Source organism: Phragmites australis, chromosome 5 (assembly GCF_958298935.1).
Source record: "Phragmites australis chromosome 5, lpPhrAust1.1, whole genome shotgun sequence".
Lineage (NCBI taxonomy): Eukaryota > Viridiplantae > Streptophyta > Magnoliopsida > Poales > Poaceae > Phragmites > Phragmites australis.
Genome location: NC_084925.1, coordinates 505,818 through 530,118, shown reverse-complemented (window position 1 = coordinate 530,118; position 24,301 = coordinate 505,818). Strand labels below are relative to the sequence as shown.

Sequence of the window (24,301 nt, the reverse complement as noted above, 5' to 3'; positions counted from 1 at the left end):
GTTCACCCCGAGCGCTACTCCAAGATACTGTTCACCCGAGCGCTCCGGGTACTGTTCACCCGATCACTGAGCACTCCGGGATACTGTTCACCCCGAGCACCCCGAGCACTGATCACCTCGGTACCCCGAATACTGTAGCAGTGTCGTAGGCGGTTATCCGGTTTTTCTGGAAGTTGGTAGCTTGTAAAATTCATAGTTAATTCGTACGAACTCCAAACTTCATGAGACCAGTTGCGTTGGTTTTGTATGAACATGAACTACATGTTAAAAATGTTGAAACTCATTAAATACGTTCTGAGAATCCATTTATTAATTAAATGTATTTCAGCTTAGTTAAAACACAAATAGTCAATGCCATGTTCGAAAGTTGTGAGACCACTTGGAAAACTCTTGTTTTGCACAGTGCGATCTGGGAAAAATATTTTCATGTATTGTGGAGCATATTTTTCTTATATGATCGCATTTCATACATGCTCATTACATTGCACGCGTTGCTCTCTATAGTGAACGCCGATCCGTCGATCCCGGAGACCGTGGGCGATCATGAGACGTCCCACCTTTCTGATCCAGGACAGCAAGGCAAGCATCTATCATATTGCACCGTGTCAATTCGGAATCTAATAGGTTATCTACGTTTATGTATACATTGCATGTGTCGGGTACCGAGTTGGGTAGAACCTATGCCGATGCATTATCCCATTCCGGTCACGTGTCATGTGTTATTCTTTGAAACCTAGTGGTGTCGTCGCGGTTTAATTATAGTTCGCTAAGCTTAGTGGTACTTAGGCCTTCCGGTAGAAGTCGATGACGGCATCCACCGTTGTCGCGAGCCTAGGACTTATTACCTGTTCACATTTGTGGTTATGTTGATGATGTGTCAGTTTGGTGAGTGGTGAGTTGAGACGAGGTGTGGGCGGTGTTAGGGGTGTCATCTGCTCACGAGGAGTCCTCAGGCAGTTCGGGGAGGGAACCCGGATACCGTAGACCGCTTGTACCGGTTAAGCACCGACCGTCGGTGTAGTCAGTTTTAGCACTTACCTTACTCACACATGCTGATATAATAGTAGGCGAGCTGATTACCTTCGCAGACGTGGTCATGTGGGCCTCATCATAGACGGTGTGAGTCCGGTTTGAGTCCGGGCTTTTAGCGGTATTAGTTTGCTCGGGGAGTAGTTCTAATACCGCCGTGCCGAGCTATGGTTGATCCACATGGTTGGGTCTGGTTGGAAAAGGTTGTCACGGGTACCCCTTGTGTGCATCTTAGCGGGTGGCACAAGCCGTATGGTCCCTGTGCCGTGTGGGTCCAGGAGTATCCCCCTGCAGGGTGTATAATCAGTTCGAACTGCCGCACTCTCGGTCATGAGCATCGCTATCGCTTATCTCCATCGAGCGACCATGTTTTGGTCGTAGAGTTTCGATGTGGGTTGTGGCATGGTTGGATTGGGGTGGTTTGGTCGGTATGTGGTTGGTGGTTTGGTGGGAATGGTTTGCTTTTATACACTTGTTGTTCATATATCTGTTCTGATCAGTTGGTTGGCAGGGTTTGAGTCGGTGGTTGGTTAAGTCAGTTGCTTACACCTAGAGTCTAGGTTGCTTACCGCTTAATGAACTTAAACATGTCTTAATCCTTGCTACAGCTTTAAATGCATGATCCTTGGAGTCGAGAATATATATACTCATACTGTGTAAGACTTGCTAGTACCTTCGTACTAAGGGGTGCTGCCCTTAAGTTGCTTTCAGGTTCGCAGGTTGGCGAGGAAGAGGCTGTGTTCGGCTACTTTGTGCCTGCCGATCAGGGTGGCGGGCAGGAGTAGCACCTTCTACTCCGAACTCCGGCGCTTTTGGTATGGAGCCTAAGGGCATACGGCTCCATACTCTTTTGTTGTATAGGTTTTTCTTTCGCTGCATAGTTGTTATTGTTCATCTTTTGTTGTAAATTGTGGAAGCAGTTGCATGTTTAATAATTGTAATCCAGTTTAATTATTTGCTCTCTATTAAACTGTGTTGTGATATTTGAGTTGGAAGGCATGTGTTCCGATCCTGGGCACAAAATACGTGTCGGGACTACCGGAATGGTATTCTGGTTAATCGTCGAGGTTGTGATTATGAATAATGATCTTCCTGATGATTAATTAGAATACTATTTGGATGGTTCCTCAGACAATTGCACTGAGATCTCCCTTATAACTAATGCTTCGTATCTACTCATACATACAAATTTGCACCAAAATTCATAAGTAATACTAACCCTAACAAATCAAAATGCAAGCACTGCTAAATTTGCATCGCAAATCCACGTTGATTTAAAAAAATAGCCATCAAATACGCACAAAATCAATCATTAATCGGGCGTAAAAACATTGAATACCGACGCTAAACACACCCACCCAAAGAAACCTAGGTCCTCAAACAAAATCGCAACGAATGAACACATCGAGGTTGGGGGTGACTTCATCGGTTGATGAGGTCGACGAGAAGCACCTGTGCGTAGAGACAACGGTGGTGCTGGGAGTGGAGAAGACGACGTCACCACCCGTTCTAATAACCGCCGTGGAATCCGACAAACCTGCACGAATCCACACTACCGAATCCCGGTGCACGAGAACTAGATCGGATGGGAGACAGAGAGGGCGATGAGGAGACAGAGAGGGCGATGAAAACGGACGGGAACGGTCGGGAAAACTCTCTAACCGTTTTCACTTTCATATTTTCTCTGCCGGACGGAAAAGAAAACGGGATAAACAGGAATGGGAAAAAACAAAAACGATCGGACATAATCAGAGGGTCGAAAACGAACCAATCCGATCAGAAAAATACCGGTATTGGTCGGGATTCGAAAACACAAAATGAAAACACCGACCTACAGAACCATCAAAACATGTCAACATGTATAAGTTTAACATTATCTTTCAGATAACACTGAATAATAAGTTTAATGAACCAATCCAATCAGCAAGTCGCATTAAAGTAAAAAAAAAAGTCCTATGATTTTTCGATTCACATGACATATCATTTTTTTTATCAATATTTGACTCAAATAATAAGATACGAAGATACAATAACATAAGCCTTATGACCGAGCAGTAGCTCGGTTGGTTCGCTCCCAGTGGCAGACTGATAGGGACGGCCAGTCGTGGGTTCAATCCCTAGGATCGACCCACGAGCCTCATCGGGGTTTTTTCCCTTAGTAGTTAGGGGTATCCACACACGTGCCCATTTAGCGAGAATATATCTGTAACGTGTATGCTTAGGACATGCACGCGTGTGCGTGCGTTAGGCGTGAGTGTGATGTAAGTAGGTTATATACGTCATATTTTGTACTCCTCTAAAAAACCACATAAACCTTAACTCGATACTCGAGCATATAATAAACATAAGTGATAAGTCTCAACCAAAGACATAAGTGAGCGTAGGGGTGAAAACGGACGGAAAACCCCCTACCGTTTTCACTTTCACATTTTCTCAACCGGACGAAAACGAAAACAGGATAGACGGGAACGGAAAAAACGAAAACAGACTGAAAAAAAGGGATACGGCACCGGGACAGAACAAGATTTTTCCGTTCCGTTTTCATCCGTATTGAGGAGGCAGTAGCGCGATAAGTTGGGCGGCGGCTCGCGACAGCGATGAGCGAAAAAATCAGTCCGGTGATAGTGAGAGTGACAGAGTTAATATGAGTGAAATGCGCAAGAATGAAATGGGAAAACATAAAAATGCGCGAGAACGAAATCAGTGACAACAGGCTAGCGCGCGGAGAATCGGTGACAACATGCTCACTGCGTGTCTAGGGCTCTAGGCGCAACATGAACTACAGTACTATCTAGCCGCATAATATATATATAAGCAGTCGCAGCTTCGCTTCAAGGATTCTCTTCCCTGTGTCCCGCGCGCCATGAGCCGCCCGCTCTGCAACCACTACGCCGCCCTCCTCTCCTCCGCCGCCGCCGGCTGGAGCGGGGCTCACGTAGCAAGCGCAGTCCACTGCCTCATCCTCAGGACACTCCCGCACCCACCGCCCACCTACCTCCTCAACCACCTTCTCACCGCATACGGCAAGTCCGGGCGCCTCGCGCGCGCTCGCCGCCTGTTCGACGCAATGCCTCAGCCGAACCTCTTCACCTACAACGCGCTCCTTTCCGCGCTCGCCCACTTCAGGCTCTTGGAAGACATGGAGAGGCTCTTCGCGTCCATGCCCGAGCGTGACGTCGTCTCCTACAACGCGCTCATCACCGGTTTCTCTGGCGGTGGTTCCCCTGCGCGGGCGGCCGGGGCGTACCGTGCGTTGCTCCGGGAGGACAGCGTCAGGCCTAGCCGGATCACGTTGTCGGCCATGGTCATGGTAGCGTCAGCCTTGGGCGACCGTGCCCTCGGTAGGCAGGTGCATTGCCAGATTCTGCAGCTTGGGTTCGGGGCGTACGCTTTCGTCGGGAGCCCTTTGGTCGATATGTATGCCAAAATTGGCCTCATCGGGAATGCCAAGCGGGTCTTCGATGAAATGGAGGGCAAGAATGTGGTGATGCATAATACGATGATCACAGGGCTGCTCCGGTGCAAGATGGTAGAGGAGGCAAGGGGGTTGTTTGAAGTGATGGCGGACAGGGATTCCATTACTTGGACCACGATGGTTACAGGGTTGACGCAAAACGGATTAGAGTCAGAGGCTCTGGATGTTTTCAGGAGAATGAGGGCAGAGGGCGTCGGCATTGATCAGTACACTTTCGGAAGCACCCTTACAGCCTGTGGTGCTCTTTCTGCCTTGGAACAGGGGAAACAGATCCATGCCTACATAATCAGGACATGGTACGATGACAATGTTTTTGTTGGGAGTGCACTTGTTGATATGTACTCAAAGTGCAGGAGCATCAGATCGGCAGAAACTGTTTTCAGGAGGATGACATGCAGAAACATCATCTCCTGGACTGCGATGATTGTTGGCTATGGACAGAATGGGTGCAGCGAGGAGGCTGTGAGGGTGTTCTCTGAGATGCAAAGAGATGGCGTTAAGCCTGACGATTTCACCCTAGGAAGTGTTGTAAGCTCTTGCGCGAACCTTGCAAGCCTAGAGGAGGGTGCCCAGTTCCACTGCCTAGCGCTTGTGTCAGGATTGATGCCATATATCACAGTGTCCAATGCACTAGTTACCTTGTATGGGAAATGTGGTAGCATTGAAGATGCATGCAAATTGTTTGATGAGATGTCATTTCACGATCAGGTCTCCTGGACAGCCCTTGTCTCTGGTTATGCTCAATTTGGCAAGGCAAAAGAAACTATAGATTTGTTCGAGAAGATGTTGGCTAAGGGGGTGAAGCCTGATGGAGTAACATTTATTGGTGTTCTTTCTGCTTGTAGCCGTGCCGGGTTTGTAGAGAAAGGCCACAGCTACTTCCATTCCATGCAGAAGGACCATTGTATTGTGCCCATAGATGATCACTATACATGTATGATTGACTTGTATAGCAGATCTGGGAGGTTAAAAGAAGCTGAGGAGTTCATAAAGCAAATGCCGATGCGCCCTGATGCAATTGGATGGGGAACATTGCTGAGCGCTTGTAGGTTGCGTGGTGACATGGAAATTGGCAAATGGGCTGCTGAGAATCTCTTGGAAATCGATCCCCAGAACCCAGCTAGCTATGTGTTGTTGTGCAGCATGCATGCTGCTAAAGGCCAATGGAGCGAGGTTGCCCAGCTAAGGCGTGGAATGAGAGACAGACAAGTGAAGAAGGAGCCAGGCTGTAGCTGGATCAAGTATAAGAACAAAGTTCACATCTTTTCAGCTGACGACCAGTCTCACCCCTTCTCCAGGATAATTTATGAAAAGCTCAAGTGGCTAAACTCCAAGATTGTTGAAGAAGGATACAAGCCTGATGTCAATTCAGTGCTGCATGATGTGGGAGATGCTGATAAGGTTCACATGCTCAGCCACCACAGCGAGAAGCTTGCAATTGCCTTTGGATTAATATTTGTTCCTCAGGAAATGCCAATTCGTATTGTCAAGAATCTACGGGTTTGTGTGGATTGTCACAATGCTACCAAGTTCATATCTAAGATAACAGGCCGTGATATTCTTGTGAGGGATGCTGTCAGATTTCACAATTTCAGCAATGGTGTATGCTCTTGTGGAGACTTCTGGTGATGCTTGGGTGAAGCCAAGTATGAAGTTTGATTGGGAATGGAAGTGTTACTGGAAGAAAGGAAACGAAATGCTTGGGTGAAGCCAAGCAAGTAATTGTGGGCTTGTGGCCATCAGAATGGCTTTATGTTCTTTTTTGAAAATACATGAGCTGCCTTTGTGGGATTTGCTTGATGGTATACTCGAAAGTTGAAAGTGATAACCAATCATGTTCCTTGCCTATCCAGGGTTCAAAAGGTGCATTTATGCTATCATGATTGTGCACTATTGGATAGTTATTGATTTGAAACTTCATTAAATTAACTTTCCTAATGGTTGATAGTTATGCTTTTGAGTTTTGACAGCCAAGTGCCAACAGGTTGCTGTTGGTGGCTATGTTTTGCAGGACATCCTTTTAGCAGTATGTTGAGGTACTGAGTGCAATTAAGGTTGCTGTTGTAGCCTTTCGTATTTTTACTGATTGCAAACCATGCTGGCATGACACAGGTATATGGATGATACAAGAAATTTCGAACTCTCTATTTACAAAATTTCAAACATTGTTAATTACTTCAATGTCATATGCAGACTAAACCAAGGGCAAACATGTCATATGCTTGGGGAAGTCTAATGAAAGGAATCAAATTGATCAAAGAGGGGCCTATCTGGCCTGTGGGCGATGGCAGTATGAAAATATTTGGCAGGATTCTTGGTTACCGAGAGGTTTAATTTGGTGCCCAGTACTCCAGTTACAACATGGTCAGGTTTTGGTTCAAAAAGTTTCTGAACTGATCGACCCCTTCTCAGGACAATGGGATTCTGATTTAGTCCAAGTATTTTCTGTGAGGAGGATGTGGAGACTATTTTGGCTATTCCCGTCTGTGGTCAACAAGAAGATTTAATTGCCTGGCACCTGGACCCAAAAGGATATTTCTATAAGTAAGCCTATAAAATTGGGAGTACATCTCCGAGATCAGCAATGTGGGAGAAATGCATCTCATTCAGGTGAGCTCAATGATGCTTTTCAGTGGTCTCGTATAAGGATATTCAGTCACCACACAAATTGAAAATGTTCCTGTGGAGGCTTGCAAATAATAGCTTGGCACTGAAACACAATATACAGAGGAGGAAAATTGAGCTGGACACAAGATGTCCTATGTGCTGGAGATTAGATGAGGATGCTGGTCATCTGATCTTTAAATGCAAGTCTGTCAAAGAGTGTTGGCTGCATCTTATGATGGAGGATGTTAGAATCCAGCTTGTGCAATGCAATTCTGCCAAGGAAGTTCTGTCTATTTTGGAGCAAACCTTGTACTGATATGGATGTGGTGGCAGGCAAGGAACAAAGCAAATGTAGGTGAACGAAAACAAAGCAAGGAAAAAGTTTGTAGCTCTGTCACCTATCTTTGGACAGATTTCAAACAACTAGCAACAAATCGACTGCAGCCGAGTCCCAATACAAAAGACTAAATGGCAGAGACCCACATAACCGTTTCTAAAAATAAACAGTGATGGTGCTTACTATTCATCATCTGCCAATGGTGGTTGGCGTTGTGTAGTGACTAGTGAGGGGTTCTGAAGAAAGCTTGTTGCTGCGGGGGCAGGCAAATTAACAAGACTGGGAATGGAACGCATTGTTCTGGAATGTGATGCAACAAATGTGGTGGCGAGCCTAAAGAATGCCGATTAAGATTTTTGTGAAGTGCGTACACTTGTCACAATGTAATCTCTCTTTTGTCCCTAGGATGTTAGCATGTTCGTAATATTTACCAACTGAAATTATGAAGAGAAAAAAATGGGAGAAAATTCTTGGTAGAACATTGACTCATGTACAATTATAGGCTATATAGCCTTGCATCGTGGCGTCTTCCACTAGGTAGTACAATTGGAAGGCCTCGGTGGAGACAGGAAATGGAAGAACAAAATTAAAGTAGGTAAAAAAAAAAGAAACAAAAATGGAGAAGGGAATTAAGTACAAATGCTATGTATGATCAAAAAATGGTTCAGAGCTCAGCCATGTAGACTTGGTTGTAGGAGGAGTCCATCTCATGGACAACGAGGGTCTTGGCCGTGACGCGAGCGCTGGTAGCATTGTTGAAGAGGTACACCCCCGCATTAGCATAGATGGCCTCCGTCGGGTACACGCGAGATGTCGCCGTCGACCTCCCGCCCTGCGCGAAGCTCTCGACAATGGAGTGGTCGACGAGGACCCTGACGGAGAGGGTCTCGCCGTCGAGCACAGGGAGGACGCTGCCGACAACTCTTTTGACGATGTCGTTAGCACTGGAGGACCTCGACTCGTCCTGGCAGAAGTGCGTGGTGAGGCGGCCATCGAGGCCCTTGGCGACGTAGAAGTAGACAGCGGTCTGTTCTCGACGGTGGTTGTCGGCAAGGACAAGCAGCCCAAAGGGGCCGAGCGCTCCCCTGTTGGCGGCACCGCCACTGGTGCTGCAGTTGTAGCCGACGTCGGCCTCGTTGATGGCCATGACGGCGTGCTTGTCAAGCTCGAACTCGGCGAGGATGTCGAGCTGGGTGGCACGATGGAGGTTGAGCGGGAAGACGGAGCCGTAGTCGATGGTGATGCCGCTGAGGTCGGTGGAGTTGGTCCTCAGCGTCTCGATCTCCTCCACCGGCCACTGCAGCAGGTTGCCACCGGTCTTCGTGTCCAACAGCACCGTGCGAGGGATCGACTGCGTCAATAGAATCAAAACATAATTAGTGACACCTCTTCATATCAACCAAGCTTAGAAATTATTTGATTTGATTAATTAAGCTAAGCTAGATAGCTAGAACATGCATGGTGTCTACAAGCTATGACGCGCCGGTGATCGAGGTTTGTCCCACATGTCATCTAGACAACCAAGATCAGAAAACTTTATTTAATGTCAATAATCAGACAAGACACCCTTTTTCTTGTCTGATCCCAGTTTTGTTACTCCATTTGTTTGGCAGTGCAAGGAAACTAGCTAGAGCACATGGTTGCACATGAGTTCATTCATATATTCACACAGCCACCCCATATGTGCAGCTAGCTAGGCAAGTGACACTGACAGCGCGTGAGATGATGGCATGCAGCGATGCATGTCGATGATTGATTGAGAAGCTAGAAAGTGGCCCATTCCTACGTGGCTGTGGAACCCAAAAGTGCAATCATGCATGTATGCTAGCTAGCTGATTAAGCTTAATTATTTTGTTCAGCGAAGATCATTATATTAATTAATCAGCAAACTAGCTAGCTGATGGAGTCATATATCTTGAGTGCCATCTTATGAAGCTAAGAAAGAAAAGACAGAATTGACATACCTGCAGCGATGCCCATCCCTTGGCGACGTCGGCGCGCTCCGAGTCGGTCTCGCCGACCCACCCCCAGAGCACGCGGCGGCGCTTGGCCGGGTCGTAGAAGGTCTTGGACGCGTAGAACTTGCCCCAGTCGTAGCGCAGGCCGATGCCGATGTCGTTCTCGGGGTCCATGGGCGTCCAGGCGTTGGCCGTGGCGTTGTACCTGCCGAGCGCGTAGTAGTCGTGCCTGTCGTCGTCCATGCTGGCCTTCATGACGTGCACCACGTCCCCGACGACGCCGTTCTTCGACATGGCGTCCGACATGTCGATGCCGTTGTCGCCGCGCGTGCCGACGGGGTAGAAGTCGATGCACTCCCACATGCCGGTGCCCGGCACGCGGTGGAGCTCGCCTGGCAGGAGCTCGTAGTTCACCAAGTCCTTGGTCCTGTAGGTGACGGCGATGCCGGCGTGGTGCGGGTCCTTGGAGCCGATGACGGTGCGCCACGTCTTGTCGGAGGGGTCGTACCACGCGGTGGTGGGGTCGCGGAAGTCCTTGGGTCCGATGCCCGGCGGCGGGTAGAGCACGGGGTTGCCCTCGTACTTGGTCCAGTTGGTAAGCAGCTGGTCGTTGGGGTCGGAAGGCACGGCGAGGCACTGGACCTGCACGGATTCGTTGGTGCAGCCGGTGTAGAGCATGGCGAGGCGGCCGTCGGGGAGAGTGGTGGCGGAGCCGGTCCAGACGCCGTTGATGTCGTACCATTGGTCGGGCACCATGGCGAGTGGGAGGTGGCACCAGTGGATGAGGTCGCGGGAGACGGCGTGCCCCCACGCGATCTTGTCGCCCCAAATGGCGCCCTCCGGGTTGTACTGGTAGAACAGGTGGTACCACCCCTTGTAATACAAAGGACCTGCAATTCCATAATTTTGTTTTCAATTTCATTGTCAATTATATTGGTGGTTGTGCATGAAAAAACTAGAGCTGCCTGCCTAGCTAATTCCATCAATTTTTCCATGCTCGGAGTAAGCGATGGCAACAACACAACACGTGATGCGTGACAAGAGAGGACCCCACACGCGAGCAAACACTTGTGTTGCAACACTGGTAGGTGGTTGTAATCCATGGCTGTCACAAATTCGAAGTACGTATAGTTTTCTTCTCTCATCAAGGTTGATTAACGACTAATGCTTGCAACGAGTAAATTTCTCTCGTTAATCTTGTATGAATGAAAAAAAATAACGGTAATGCAACTAATGCTTGCAGAATCAAAGGCACCATCAAAATAATTAGGAAGGAAAGGAGGAGCAGATCGATCACTAATGCAGGTTTCTAGGCTGAATTACCGTTCGGATCGTTCATCCAATTCTTCTCGGGCTGAAAGTGGAAGCCCGTGCGTTGCCATTGCAGCATTGCATTGCTCCACGGGAAGGCGTTCCCGCTGTCGCCGGCCGCGCCCAGCCTCTCGTGGGCGGCGCCCGACGTCTTCTCCGACACGCCGGCCTCCGGCCCCCTGCTCATCGCCTCCGGCGCAACCGCCGCGGCGGTGTGTGCCTCCATAGATTTCATCTGGCGGCCGGCGAGGAGGACGCCGGCGGCGAGGAGCAGCGCGGCTGACAGGACGAGCGCAGCAGCGTAGAGAGGCCTCCTGCGGCCATGGGCGCAGCCGGTGCCGGTGACCTCGGCGGAGGCTGCGTCGGCGGCGGGCAGTGGCGAGTAGGAGTAGGGGAGCGGGGCGTTGTTGCTGTCCCGGGTTTGCATTGGAGCAGAACAGACGGAATCTCCTCTCCTCTCCTGCTGCTGCTGTGCTTCTGTTACAACTCTAGAATAAGGGAAAGCGCGCGCCAAGAAGATGAAGAGGAAGAGGAGGATCTCGATTCAATTCTATTCTTAACAAGTGTAGCTTTTTTGCTTGGTTTTGGCGTGGAAGTCTAAGCGCCCATGGGCATGGTATTTATAGTCACCCACACCCACAGACGGATGGATCTCCTCTCCTCTCCTCTCGTCTCGTCCGCTGTCCGGCACATGGCACCACCCCATTGGAATTGGGTTCATCATCGTCCTGTCCCATGTTGTAGGCCCGCTTTGATTCATGAATCCAAGCCAGTTTTCTTCTCTTTTTTCAGGCCTATCGACCTGATCCATCACACATAGAGTACGTACGTGTAGTATGGTCATGTGCCGTGGCATCAAAACAGCATGTTGGTATGCCTGCAAGACAAGATTACTGCTAGCATAACATGCTGCAGTTCCATCACTGGCCAAGCTACATATATCTTGGGTGCTGTACATGCGCTATGGCAAATGAACAAAATCCTCATTTAAACCTAAAATTACCGTCTTTAAAACAACAAAGTTATGCATATTACTATATTATAATATATATATATATATATTCTCCTTGCATTAGGAGGCTGCCTGCTTAATTTTTTCCTTGCATTAGGCAGCAGCTAGCTAACTGGAGAAATCAGACAATAATGCGGATGCGTGTCTACATGATAATTTGTTGCTTTTGCCCAATGATCGATCCCATGCGACTAATCCCATGATTGATGGCAACAGCTTCCGTTCCTTGAGCAAACTCGCTCTTTTCAACTTACGTACGGTATGACTCCATCAGGATGGTCATCACACATTGTATCATGAACCCAGCAGCTAGCACGCATGCAATGCCGGCTTGATCAATCTTGTGTTGGTATATCATGGGGATGCCACCTGCTCCTGTGGTACAGATGCAATCCCTGATGAATCCATCCTATGCCCAACGCCATCTGCATCATGTTATTGCTTCACTTTAGCTATGTTTGTGTTGGCCATTTGCATGCGTCTGGTGGCACGGCAGAGTCAAATCATCTCAGCTATTCGCATCGATATTAATTTACAGAGATAAATTCTGAAAAGATGGGGAGTTTCATATTGTCGATTCACTGAATTAATTCTAGTAGTATACATGCATGCTTCAAGTGCTTGGATCTGTGGAACTCTAGAACCAGATGCTGCTAGTGTTGATCATGAGTACAGTATTCCCAAATGAGTACAGTATTCTCAAATGACTGACTAAAGATCTGCTTGTTTTTTATTATGATGGTAGACTCTAGCTTTTAAAATCAGAATTGAAAATAAATAGTTCGATTCTACAATATGAGATCAGATTATGAAATAATCCATAATCCAGAAAAATACTGTTTCTAAATTATAGATTGTGAATTATGGCACATATTTACCTACTATTACCATTATAAACATAATGTTTCGCTTGTTTCACTTTCTCTCGAGCTTCGTTTCCTCTCTCCTTCCCTGTCTCCGCCCCCTCCGCCTCCCTAGATTCTTCTGCACCGCCATGGACGACCTCGAACAGGCCATCTTGCTCGCATCCGCCTCCTTGACGGCCACTGCCGCCACCCCATTAGCCCATGCAGAGGCAGTCTCCTTCTGCGTCGACGCCCGCAACGAGTCCCAGCCGTCGTTGCTCCTCTGCCTCTGCCTCTTCAGCCTCGCCTCCTCCCTACACACACAGGTCCACTTCTGGTGCCTCTAGTCCCTCCACGACGTGCTCCAAGTGAGCTCGGCCACGTGGCAGTCGGCTTCTGCGTCGGTGGAGAAGTCACAACACTTGTTGAGCTTGAGCTCTTGCAGCATGCGACTGAGCACGCGGACGAGCACTGCCATTTTGTCATCCGTGACGGTCATGTGGCGTAGGTGGACCGGCACACCAGCGAGGCCATCTCCTGGTCACGTGGGTCGTCGACATAGCCGAACACAAGGTGCAGCCTCCTCAGAGACGCCGCTATGGCTTCGGCATCTTGCCGCCCATCGAATCGGCTACCCCGTTCGACTGGCTTGTCGGGGATCTAGATTCTAATAATATGATACTGTTTATTTTAGATTATATAATTCAGATTCTAACAATTCAGATCTTAAATTATGAGAATCAAAATCTGAATAGCTAGAATCATAATTAAAAACAAACATGCTCTAAGCAGATACATGAACCAACTAAGCAGCAGATTCCTTTTTCTGTATCTAGACAAGAAAAGGAAAAGAAAAAACCAAACCAATCCAATCTGAGAAGATTCCGTGGCCCACAAATAATAGAGGAAATAATAGAGGAAATTTGGAAACTGCAGTTTTCATTGCCACATTTATAATATACTACGGTTTTATGTACCACGATCTTTTGCAGTTTTGATCAAAACTATGATGTGTTTGATAGTCACAGTATTTTGTACGATCTTTTGTTAAAAAAATGGTTATGTTACGCTTGTTAAGCTGGTAGGAAAGCGTCAAGCATGTATCTTAGCCATTTTTTTAGTGTTCTTGTATATTTGTTTTGGCCAGTTTTTCTTAGATTATTTATCTCCAGCTTGCATGGATAATCATAAGGAGGAAAAATATCATAGAGGAAAACTATCTCGCCAAAACTATGCATGATTAATTAAACAACGTGAAAGACCAACTATGTGCAGTATTACGTGGCAAGGAAAACATAGGGGGGGGGGGGTGCAGACACGCATATAAACGCGCGTGAGATTGACGAGCGTGTGCCATCGTTTCTCGGTTTTTGAAAAAAATAGGTAGGGAGCAGATTTTTAGAAACTCAAAAAATACCATGATATTAGCCTACTTTGGTTGTCAAAACCATAATAATTTTCGCATCCAAACATACTGGGTTTTTAATAGCATAGTATTTTCATAAAACTATGAATATTATCTAAATTTTTTAAAAATACTCTGTATCCAAACAGAGCCTAAGTGTTTATCTTAAACTGGATTAACAATAACTGCGCTAAAAATTGTCGGCAATTGCCTGTTCGTTTGATGGTTTACCCCCTTTTATATCCTTGTTCAGATCTCAGCGGAAATTACAACCTAAATTTGTGTCTTTTGTTCTGCATCCTCAATTCTCAGCTACATTTTCTTGGTTTACACACTCCCCCGGCCTGGTTCTGAAAATATTGAGCAAGGGCTCTTTTACTACAACTTAGGTGGCACTAGAATTTGGTTGCTTAGTTTCCTAATCTTTTCAAGGACCGTAAAAAATCTAATAATTCAAACAAATCTAATTCAAAAATCTAATCATGCATGCCATGTGGTGGCAATTGCAGAGCAGACATGAACCCGCGTCGATCGCATCGATACAGGCCACATGACTCTCTTGTCTCGTGGACCCGATGGAGTGTACGCATACACAACTCCTATAACCGATCTTCTCACGCTGACACCCAATAATTGAATAATATAAAGCATTCATCATCAACTCGACTGTCTGCCTCGCTCTAGCAGCTTCTGATCTGGACAGATCGAAGCGACCTGATGCCAAACTATACTCCAAATTGTTAGCTTAGGTAGGTTGTTAGCTTAGGTAGGTTATATAATCTTCTATGAGACTATCTTTAATAGGGGAGATTTTCAGTGCTACAGGAACCCGAAAAACACGGTTGCGCTAGAATTTTGCCTTCAACAGCTACGGTATCAAGGTAAACAGTACTAATCCAAATTTGCTAGTACGCTATAGCATCCGTATTACTATTAACACAGTATGTATATAGGTCCGAGGGAAGAAATAGAGTATTGTAAGGTGAAAAATAGAATAGCTGTTGAAGATAAAAAAATAGAGGATACTGTAATAATGTTAAGGGATACTTATAATAGTATTATAGAGGATAAATTTTTAAAATATCTGTTAGAGATGACCTGACGTACTTAACCACGTACCACAATGCATATATATGAATGGATGATGGATCAGTAATAATGGTCATGGAAGAATTCATCCAGCAGAGATCCACAGACCAGGGCAACAGAAATCAAGCAAGCAAGGAAGGCAACAGCAAGAGAGAAGCAAAGCAATATATGATGATGATAATGTAGCAATGAAGCAACAGATGGAGCCAAATTTCTACTGTTGCATATTCAGCATGGGGCAGCTCATGCCGGGTCCAGGGCAAGTACAATAATTGCAATAATGCAGAGCAAGAGACGATCCGTTCCATCCAAAAGAAAATTGTGGAGCAGGACGAGAGCGATGCATGCCGTGTGTGGGCACCATGGATGGAGAACATGCTCAGCTCAACTGGTGGCGGCGGCTCTTTCCAAGTGTATGGCGGGTGACACGTCTTGTGTGCTTTCACTGTTGAGGCCAAAGACCCAAAGGAAGACACGTCGACACTTTGCGGTCTTACTTGTCATGTATTGCATGGTTAATATATGTTTAGATATATGTATAAGAGTCCGTTACAGATAGGTTTGAGTTGTAATAAGGTGAAATTAGAAATAGAGTTATAATCAAACTTTTATTTTTGAATCTATAAATATTATGCACCATCCTGTGTAACCACGAAACGATAACAGATGAATACGAGGAGAAAACGATAACAGATGAATACGAAGAGAAACATAAAAAAAATATCATATCTTGGTATGCTAATTTTATATTTGACTTGTCCATCTTGACAATGCTTTGGCTAAAAGCTTACCAATACAAGTTGTGGATCCTATGAATGAATATGATCTGCTTATTGGTAGTCCAGAACATCAATGTCCCCCTTCCAATTATGCTGGCGATTTCGCATTCGAGCCACGTGGATCTCGATCAGCAGGTAGAAATTAAGTTTCCCATTTTCTTGGCTTCGTTCTGATGGGTTTCAGTCATTTGTCTTGTGTGGCGGAAGCTCTGGGTTCATGGCGTTTACAAGCTCCAGGTGGATGGTGGAATGGATCATCTGACAACTGATACTGACCTTTCATCAGTATATATATACCGAGTCTGCTCAATCCGAAGAACTTTCCAGCGGGCCGGGGGACTATATTGGAGCCACACGCTTTGATCACGCCCTTGGAAAATCAGCTCCTTTTTTTAAAAAAAAATCTAAAAAAATTAAGCTCCTTTTCTAGTTTCTTTTCTGACGTGTTGCAAGCTTGGAAAATTGTCCATCCACTAGACCATCAGTGTTCAGATTCAGGAACTGATCATCTAGACATCTTTGCAAGGTGGAGCCATCGCACATGACAAGTAGTAAACACGCTCTATCCTCATCTCATCTTCATTTCAGGCTGAGGCTCTCAACCTTTTTTCCCTTTTCTTTAGCAGCACTTCACTTGAGGCTCTCAACATATTTTGGGCACCATTATTGTTGCCACGTCAGCAATGGCAAAGCGACGGTGAGGGGGCCACCGAATAAGTCTGCTGGCTGGGCCCCGATGGGATCGCTGATTGGCACACGACCTGCCAGCTCAAATGTAACTAGCGGATTGGTACGCATACTCGCGTCTGTTTTTTTACGCAAAGCATGATAAAAGAAAATTAAAAAAATTAGATTCATTAATTTTGAGGATCTCAATATTTATTTATAAATTTATTAATATTTAACATATTTATTTAATTATGAGGAAAACAATGATACTTTCATGCATGCATATAATATTAACATGTAGACGACAAATCTAACTAGATTTGTTTCATATTTTTTAAGTTTTAGATATTTTCTTATGTATTTTAGATTATTTCAACTGATTTATCTATATAATTATTATTACTTTGTTATTTTTCTAGAATTTTTTTAAAAAGTAAGTGTATGTACATGCACGTATGCGTATATGCATATGTACATATAACACACTATATATGTATTGTACATATACATATACACATACATATTTATATATATGTATACACATAGGTGAGACCCATATAAATAGTAGTTATAGTAACGTGATGTCACTCCCGTTTTTAACGAACGAAACCAGATACGGCTTATGTGTGTCAAGGATGTTCAACATATATAAGGGCATCACAGGTGAAGTAACAAAATCAATACTTTTATTAAATAAATATTTAACTCTTACAACAATTGACATATATTGTCTTCTATGAAGATATCTACAGCGGAACATAAGCACTGGTGCCCAACAACACCGTAGTCAACCGACCGAAAGACACGCGCCTAAAACGTTACAACCTCATCTTGATAGTCTTCAACATCTTCACTCACTGAGCAGCATCACACATGTCGCATGACATAGGAAAAATAGCAAGTGTGAGCACATGATGCGCTCAGCAAGTGTACATGAAAATAATGATATGCAAGCTTATAACAAGAATAGACTAACACATGGTATATTTACGTAAATATGATTAAAGAAAAGATATTTAGACATAAAAACATTAAACAATTATTAGGTGAAGGTAACCCAATTAATCCACCCATTAAGTTAACCATCTTGTGAACCATAACCACCTTGAACCACTAGACCATAACCAAAATCATAACCAACTAATCATGTGAGGATCCAAGTCTCCCATAACCGCGAGTAAGGCTGTTATAATAGTTTTACACTACTATTGAGGAAAGATTAAGGGATGGGAACTAGGGTTAAGGTTTCACATGAAAAGATAGAAAAGATTGACTGAAGTTCTTCTGGGGAAAGATATGGCTGTAGAGATCTAGATGTTAATGAGAGAAAACTACTATAAAGATATGAGGATTGACACCTAAAATTGGTATGGTTGGATAGATCATATTTTTAGAAAAATTTGGACGCAAGAATCACTCAAATCAGAGCTAAAACGAAGAAGTCACGCTAAAACAAGGTTAGGGTTAAATTTGGAAAAGGAAAAGTACTAAATTGAAATAAAACAGAAAGTTTGGGTACCTTTTGTAGAAAAAGAGGGACCTATTTGCAATTATGAAAAAGTTTAGGGTCTAGTATGTAAAAAGATAGGGGCTTTTATGTGAAAAAGAGAAGTTCAGGAGTTTATTTTGCAAAACTACCAATCACTGGAATTTCTTGAAATTATTTTTGTACTGGAAAATAGTATTGTGACATCAGCAAAGGAATTATGTTGTCATCAAAGAAGAAAATAAAAGAAAAAGAAAAGGCTTGCTGACTGGACATGATGACGAGGCAGATTTGCTGATGCGGCATGGTAACTTGGCAGGCTGAGGTGGTAGAAACGTTGATTGGATCTATGTTGACATGTGTCGACTCCCCGTTGGTTTCCGAAGAGGTAAGTTAAGATCTAATCTAGGGCGTTGAAATAAGATCCGACGGCTAGGGAAAGGATGAGGGTGTGTTATAGTGGCCGGCGGTGAAGAGTCGACGATGAAAGCTTGGGACACAGGCGCTTCGCCGGAGCACAGCCAAAACCCAGCTACGGTGCACGGGTAACAATGGGAAGCGAAGGAATAGAGAGAGGAACGGCAGGCGAACTCACCTCGACGGTCTTCGACAGCAGGAAGGCGGCGCAAAGCGCTGGTAGCAGCGAACAGTGTCGGTGAAGCTCATGCTACAGTGGAGACGACGCTCCGATGGACGGGAAGTGAAGATGAAGGCACCGGCACATCCCAGAGGCGGTGGCGAGGCACGAGGATGGGTCGATGATGACAAATCGACACTAGGGTGACAGGGTGTCGAGCTTAGGCGGCGCAACAATGTCGGCGGCGATGTGCACTTGGAGAACTTGACAAATTTGGCATAGGGAGGCGACAGATTGATGGTAAAACGAGGCAGGGGCACAAGGGGGCACTTATATTGGCGGTGGCTCAAGGAGTCCATTGCACGCACACCAAGAGGACAGGGCGACGATTGGATTTCATCTCGAGTGGATTGCACGTTTGAAAATGAATCGGTTGGAGATAAGGTAGGGAATCGGTCGAGGAGTGTAGGGAAAATGGTCATATTAGGTCATGTTTATGGTTTTGGTGATTAATGATAATATAGTCAATGGGACTAATATTTTTGCCAAGAATATATGTTACTAGGTCTTATAGATGCAATACATGAAGAAGTACACACCGAAGCAGGGAAAAAGTTTGGATGAATTGGAGAAGTCCTAGGAGTTTTGTTCTCACTGGATAGTCCGGTGTTGAATGTGTTGCACACACCGGACAAGGAATAGTGCATATAGACAAATGCAATTTTGCCTCACCGGATGATCTGGTGTCAAATGAGCAGAATCATCGGAGCAATTCCAGCAGAGGCAGTTTCAAGAGTTGAAGTTGAAGATCAACAGACCGGATGATCCACTGTTCAACAAGCAGTACACACCGGAGCATTTGGTTCTGGGCAGAAGATTTTGAAGGCATCAGATAGTCCAGTGATGAAGCAAGAGTACAACAGATAAATACACCGGATAATGAATAGTACAAAGAGACAGGCGAAGCTTAAGCCATCGGATGGTCCGGTGATAAAGTAGATGTGTACACCGGAGTATATTTTCCAGAGAGGGTTGCATTTGGTTCGGATGGCTCATGATTGCTTACCGGATAGTTCGGTGATGAATTATAAGGACCGGAGAAGGCACCGAAGCAATTTACACAGAGAAGATGTTGGCTCAGATGGCTAAGGTATATTTACCGAAATGTCCGATGATGATATCATAGTATACAGCGGAGTGTCCGGTGTTCACACTAGCTTGAGTGGGGTTCCAATGACTAGTTTGTGAGAGTGTACTCACCGGATAATTCGGTGTTAGTACTACTGTTCTCATCGGATCATCCGGTGTTAATAGCTTTTCAGAGCTATTAGGATAACGACTAATGCGCGGGTTTGAGGCTATAAATACCCTTCATCTCAGTCATTTGATGGTGTGGCGTGCAATTAGAGTCTAGAGAAGTTCATATACACTTACGAAGACATCCAAGCTACCGAAGTGCTTAAAGTGATCATCCAAGGTAATTAAGCATAAGATTAGAGAGAGATTAGTGCTTATAGGCCTAGAAAGTATGTTGCTAGGTGATTGCTGCCTACAGAGTGGATCAAAGAGTGATCCAAATTTGTACCTATTTGTCGGTGAATCAGGAACCAGGGGTCCCCGAATCCCGAGGCCAGGCCAGCAATCCGCCACGCGGCGCCATCCCACGGGGTCACCTCCGCGAGGTAAAAAAGACTAAGTCCCGGGAGAGGGCGCTCGGGGCCACAGTCAGTGGTCCCCGAGTACCCGAGTTCCCCGATGATATGCAAAGACTAAGTGATCGGGAAGGAAGTGCTCGGGGAGGTGAACAGTGACCCCCGAGCATCCAAGTCCCCGGACGACTAGGAGAACCAAGTATCGGGAGGGGTGTGCCCGGGGCTGTGAGCAATGGCCCCCCCGGGCACTCGAGTACCCCGAGAACTCAAGGAAGGTAGTTCCGGGAGAGAGTGCTCGGGGCTGCGGGAAGCGGCCCCCGAGCACTTGGTTCCCCGAGGTTCCGTACAGTCAATACCGGGAGAGAGTGCTCGGGCCGTGAACAGCGGCCCCCGAGCACTCGGTTCCCCGGGGGCCAAGAAAGGGTGTTCTCGGGAGAGAGTGCTCGAGGAGGTGAACAGTGACCCCAGAGCACTCAGTTCCCCGACGACCCAGGAAACCCCCTGTCAGTGGCCCCCACAGGGGTCCAGCGATCAGGTGTCAGCCGGTGAAAGGCCCAATGCCGCATTTAAGAGCGTGCGTGTCCTGTCACCTCCAACTGCTCCAGCCACGCTCGGTGTCAGTTCCTGCCATATTCCGGCAGAAGGGCGTCGGGACATTTAATGCACGGGTCCCATTCCGTGCCATCCGGCGTGCCTCGGGATAACGTCGCAAGGCCCGAGGCGTTCCGTCTGCCACGCTGCTGTGGCAGGCGAACAAGACCGGGCGGGCACGCCGGGCCGCTCTGCGGCTGCCCGGTGGGCCCTCTCCACAGCGCCCGTTGCCACCGCCATCATGACGACTAAAGACCGGGCGCGGGGCGCGTTTTCAACCCTCGTCACTTCGCATAGAGGCTATGATGACGCCCTTTCCATTTATGGCGCTTTGGAACTCGTGCCCTCCCTTTTGGGGTACGCTACTGCCGGCGGGTATTTAAAGCGGCCGGCAGCACGGACAAAGAAAGGTTGAGGAAGTCTAACAGGTGTTGAAGTCTGAAGGTCGAAGAACACCTTCGTACGAACATAGAAACCGAAGAACAAGGAGCCCTAGGCTCTAGGATAGACAGACATTCTTGTAACTAGCACATTCCTGAGAGACATTCTCAAGTCATTTATAGCATCTACACAGGAGTAGGGTGTTACGTGCAGTGCGGCCCGAACCTGTCTAAAAATCCCCCGCGCATTTACTCTTCTCTGCATTGGATCATTCCACCCTACCAGCCATCGCACTTACAACCATTTATTTCTCCAGCAAACTTATTCAGAATCATCCCCCCGGCCGAATCTCTAAAAAGGGGTCCCTCAGGATCCCTGCGACAGGAGCTAACCCTCCGACACTATTGGTACGTCAGTGTCTTGGAGTCTTGGTGACTCGCTGACAACTTGAGTCAGAGTTGCTCAAGCCTGTTGACCCTCCTACTTGGTGTGGAGCGGCAACGAGAAGCGTGTATGGGGACGCGGAGACCATTGCCTTGGTGGCTCAAACTCCGAAGTGATCACGGTGGTGAGAAATCGGAAGAGAGGCTAGTGGTGAGAACTTACCTTGGTAGTTTGATGGTTCATTCGGGTGGAAGCCTTGTCTTTGTGACTTGGCGGCTCAAGAGCCATGACCAGGTGCCGATCGGGAGCATATCCTTTGTGGAGCTCCAACATGGACTAGGGGTGGCATTCTTGCCATCTATACCACGGGAAAAAAAAATCTTTATGCCGAGTTTGCTCTCTTTACATTATTTATGTTTCCACATTTACTTACTTGCAATTTACCTTCTTAGATAGGTTGTAAGCGCTTTGATCGGTAGAAGACAAACTAGATAAACCTAGAGCACATTTAGATATAATTCGATATAGGTTGATCTTGTATTATTTTTGGAGCCAAAATAGTTCTAAGTGTCCTAATTCACCTCTCTCTTAGGACGTCACCGATCCCTACAAGTGGTATCAGAGCCTTGTGCTCTTGATAGACTTAACATCCTAGAGTTGTGACGTTCGAGGTTGTGATAGATTCTCATAGTGCTTCACTTTTTGGTGGTATAAATTTCACTTATTGGAAAATTCTAATGTCTTGTTATTTGCAAGTTCGAGGGTTGGATGTTTGGAGAGTCACCGAGGAAGGGATGAAACCTCGTATCACCAACAAGGAAAGACAATTAGATGCATTCGCTAAGAGTACCCTTTTATCATCTATATGTGTTGATGCATTTAATCGTGTTTATTTTCACAGCAATATATATGATATTTGGACTAATCTCATTGAAATATATGAAGTTACAAAGGATGAGCACAATGAGAAATATCATGTGCTTGTTACTAAGCTTAATGGTATCAAGCAACTATCACATGAAAGTGCTAATGATATGTATTCTCATTTGAATATTCTTGTTAATGAGATCAATGGGTTATGTTTGATGCCAATTGAAGATGATCAAGTGGTGAAAAAAATACTTCAAGCTTTTCTTCCAAAGTACAAGTTGATCGTCTCCATCATCTACGACAACAACAACATGAAGAAGATGACTCAAAGTCAAGTGCTCGGCAAGATCACCGCCCATGAGATGACAATGAACATGGGGGTGGAAGTTTCTTCCTCATCCGACACTAAGAACCTTGCTCCTACAAGCAAGCAATCTCAATGTCAACACATGAAGGCAAGGATGAGAAGACAAGAGCAAGAGTCAAGGTCGAGTGAAGATAATGAAGATAAAGATGAAGAGAGCTATGAAGAAGATGAGTAAAGCATCTCAAGCGACGAAGAGATGAATCTCGAAGTCGCCAAGCTCATATCACAAGTGGAGAAGAACATCAAGAAGATCAATACCAAGATTGATCATCCAATCTCCATGAAGTACTTGGTCAAAACAATTGATCATATCAAGAAGGAGAAGAAAACGACCAAGAACAAGAGAGAGACAATGGGAAAAGCTAAGGCATTTGCAAGCATAGGAAGATGGGCGAGCGATGATGAAGAGTCAAACTCAAATGATAAAAGCTTCACCATCCTCCCATCCAAGAAAAACTCTTCATCAAGGTCATCATCACACAAGTCATCTCACAAGCCATCTCATAAGTGCCTTATGGTCAAAGGTATGGATAGCGATGTAAGTGATGATGAATCCGATGAGGATTCTCCTTCCTATGATGGACTCCTTTCTTTGATCAATGAGCAACTAATTACCTTAAAGAAATATTCTAAAGAACTAAAAAAATTTAATGCTCTCAATGATATCCATGCTATCTTTGTTTTTAATTATGAACAATTATTGAGCAAATTAAATTTGCTAAACAAGGAGCATGAAGAGCTTAAAGATAAATTTGAGTGCATTAAATTTCAAACTAAGGTCTATTTGAAGCAATCTAACTCTCTTTTTAATTATAATCTTAAGGTAGATGCTTACACTTCTTGTGATGATTTATATGCTTTATCTAGCTTTCCCCTTTGCAATGAGATTTGTGTTGAGAATGTTATTATAGAACAATCTAATGAACTCATTGCACAAGAGAATGATGAGCTAAAGCAAGAAGTGGAGAAGCTCATGGAGGACTTGGCGAGATTGAATGGCAAAAGATATGTCCAATCTCCTCAAGATAACTGTGCTTTCATGATGAAGAAGCTTGAGGAGGGGTCAACCGTGACATACTTCAAATGCAATCAAGAAGGCCACAAGTCCTTCCAATGCAAGCAAGTGAAGAAGGAGATCAAGGAGAAAAAGAAGATAGATAACCTCTCCAACTAGACCTCCAACCTCTACACCAAGCCCAGCTATAAGATCAAGATCAAGACCAAGAGTAACCACTACAAGCTCAAGAAGAAGAACAATGGCAAGGTGATTGCACACATGGTTGGGAGAAGGGATCGGAGGTGGAAACAATCCATTTGGGTGCCCAAGGAAGTCATCATCAAAATGAAAGACCCCAATTGGTTTGGGTTCTAAAGAAGACTTGAAGCCCCGAAGCGGCTATGGGGATTTGGAGACTTGGCTTACAATATAAAGTGAAGATTCAAGCAAAGAAGTCAAGTATACAAGATGGGTGCATTG

General features: G+C 45.6%; 2 protein-coding genes across 2 annotated transcripts; one reads left to right on the top strand and one right to left on the bottom strand.

Annotated features, from left to right (window-relative positions):
- Nucleotides 1-3,822: 3,822 nt before the first annotated feature.
- On the top strand, nucleotides 3,823-6,295 carry LOC133918189 (putative pentatricopeptide repeat-containing protein At1g68930). Its single transcript, XM_062361933.1, has one exon. It carries the CDS (start codon nucleotides 3,893-3,895, stop codon nucleotides 6,131-6,133), a length of 2,241 nt encoding a protein of 746 aa, XP_062217917.1. The 5' UTR covers nucleotides 3,823-3,892; the 3' UTR covers nucleotides 6,134-6,295.
- Nucleotides 6,296-7,905: 1,610 nt separating this feature from the next.
- On the bottom strand, nucleotides 7,906-11,324 carry LOC133918190 (sucrose:sucrose 1-fructosyltransferase-like). Its single transcript, XM_062361934.1, has 3 exons — nucleotides 10,730-11,324; nucleotides 9,413-10,296; nucleotides 7,906-8,799 (listed from the first exon to the last, which is right to left on the bottom strand). The coding sequence occupies exons 1-3, from the start codon at nucleotides 11,142-11,144 to the stop codon at nucleotides 8,113-8,115; spliced, it is 1,986 nt and encodes a 661-aa protein (XP_062217918.1). The 5' UTR covers nucleotides 11,145-11,324; the 3' UTR covers nucleotides 7,906-8,112.
- Nucleotides 11,325-24,301: the final 12,977 nt, after the last annotated feature.

Coding starts and splice junctions, on each gene's coding strand:
- LOC133918189 (XM_062361933.1), top strand. CDS start 3,893: ATGAGCCGCCCGCTCTGCAACCACTACGCCGCCCTCCTCTCCTCCGCC.
- LOC133918190 (XM_062361934.1), bottom strand. CDS start 11,144: ATGCAAACCCGGGACAGCAACAACGCCCCGCTCCCCTACTCCTACTCG. Junction 10,297..10,729: donor TTGGATGAACGATCCGAACG/GTAATTCAGCCT, acceptor ATGGAATTGCAG/GTCCTTTGTATTACAAGGGG. Junction 8,800..9,412: donor AGGGATGGGCATCGCTGCAG/GTATGTCAATTC, acceptor CTATTGACGCAG/TCGATCCCTCGCACGGTGCT.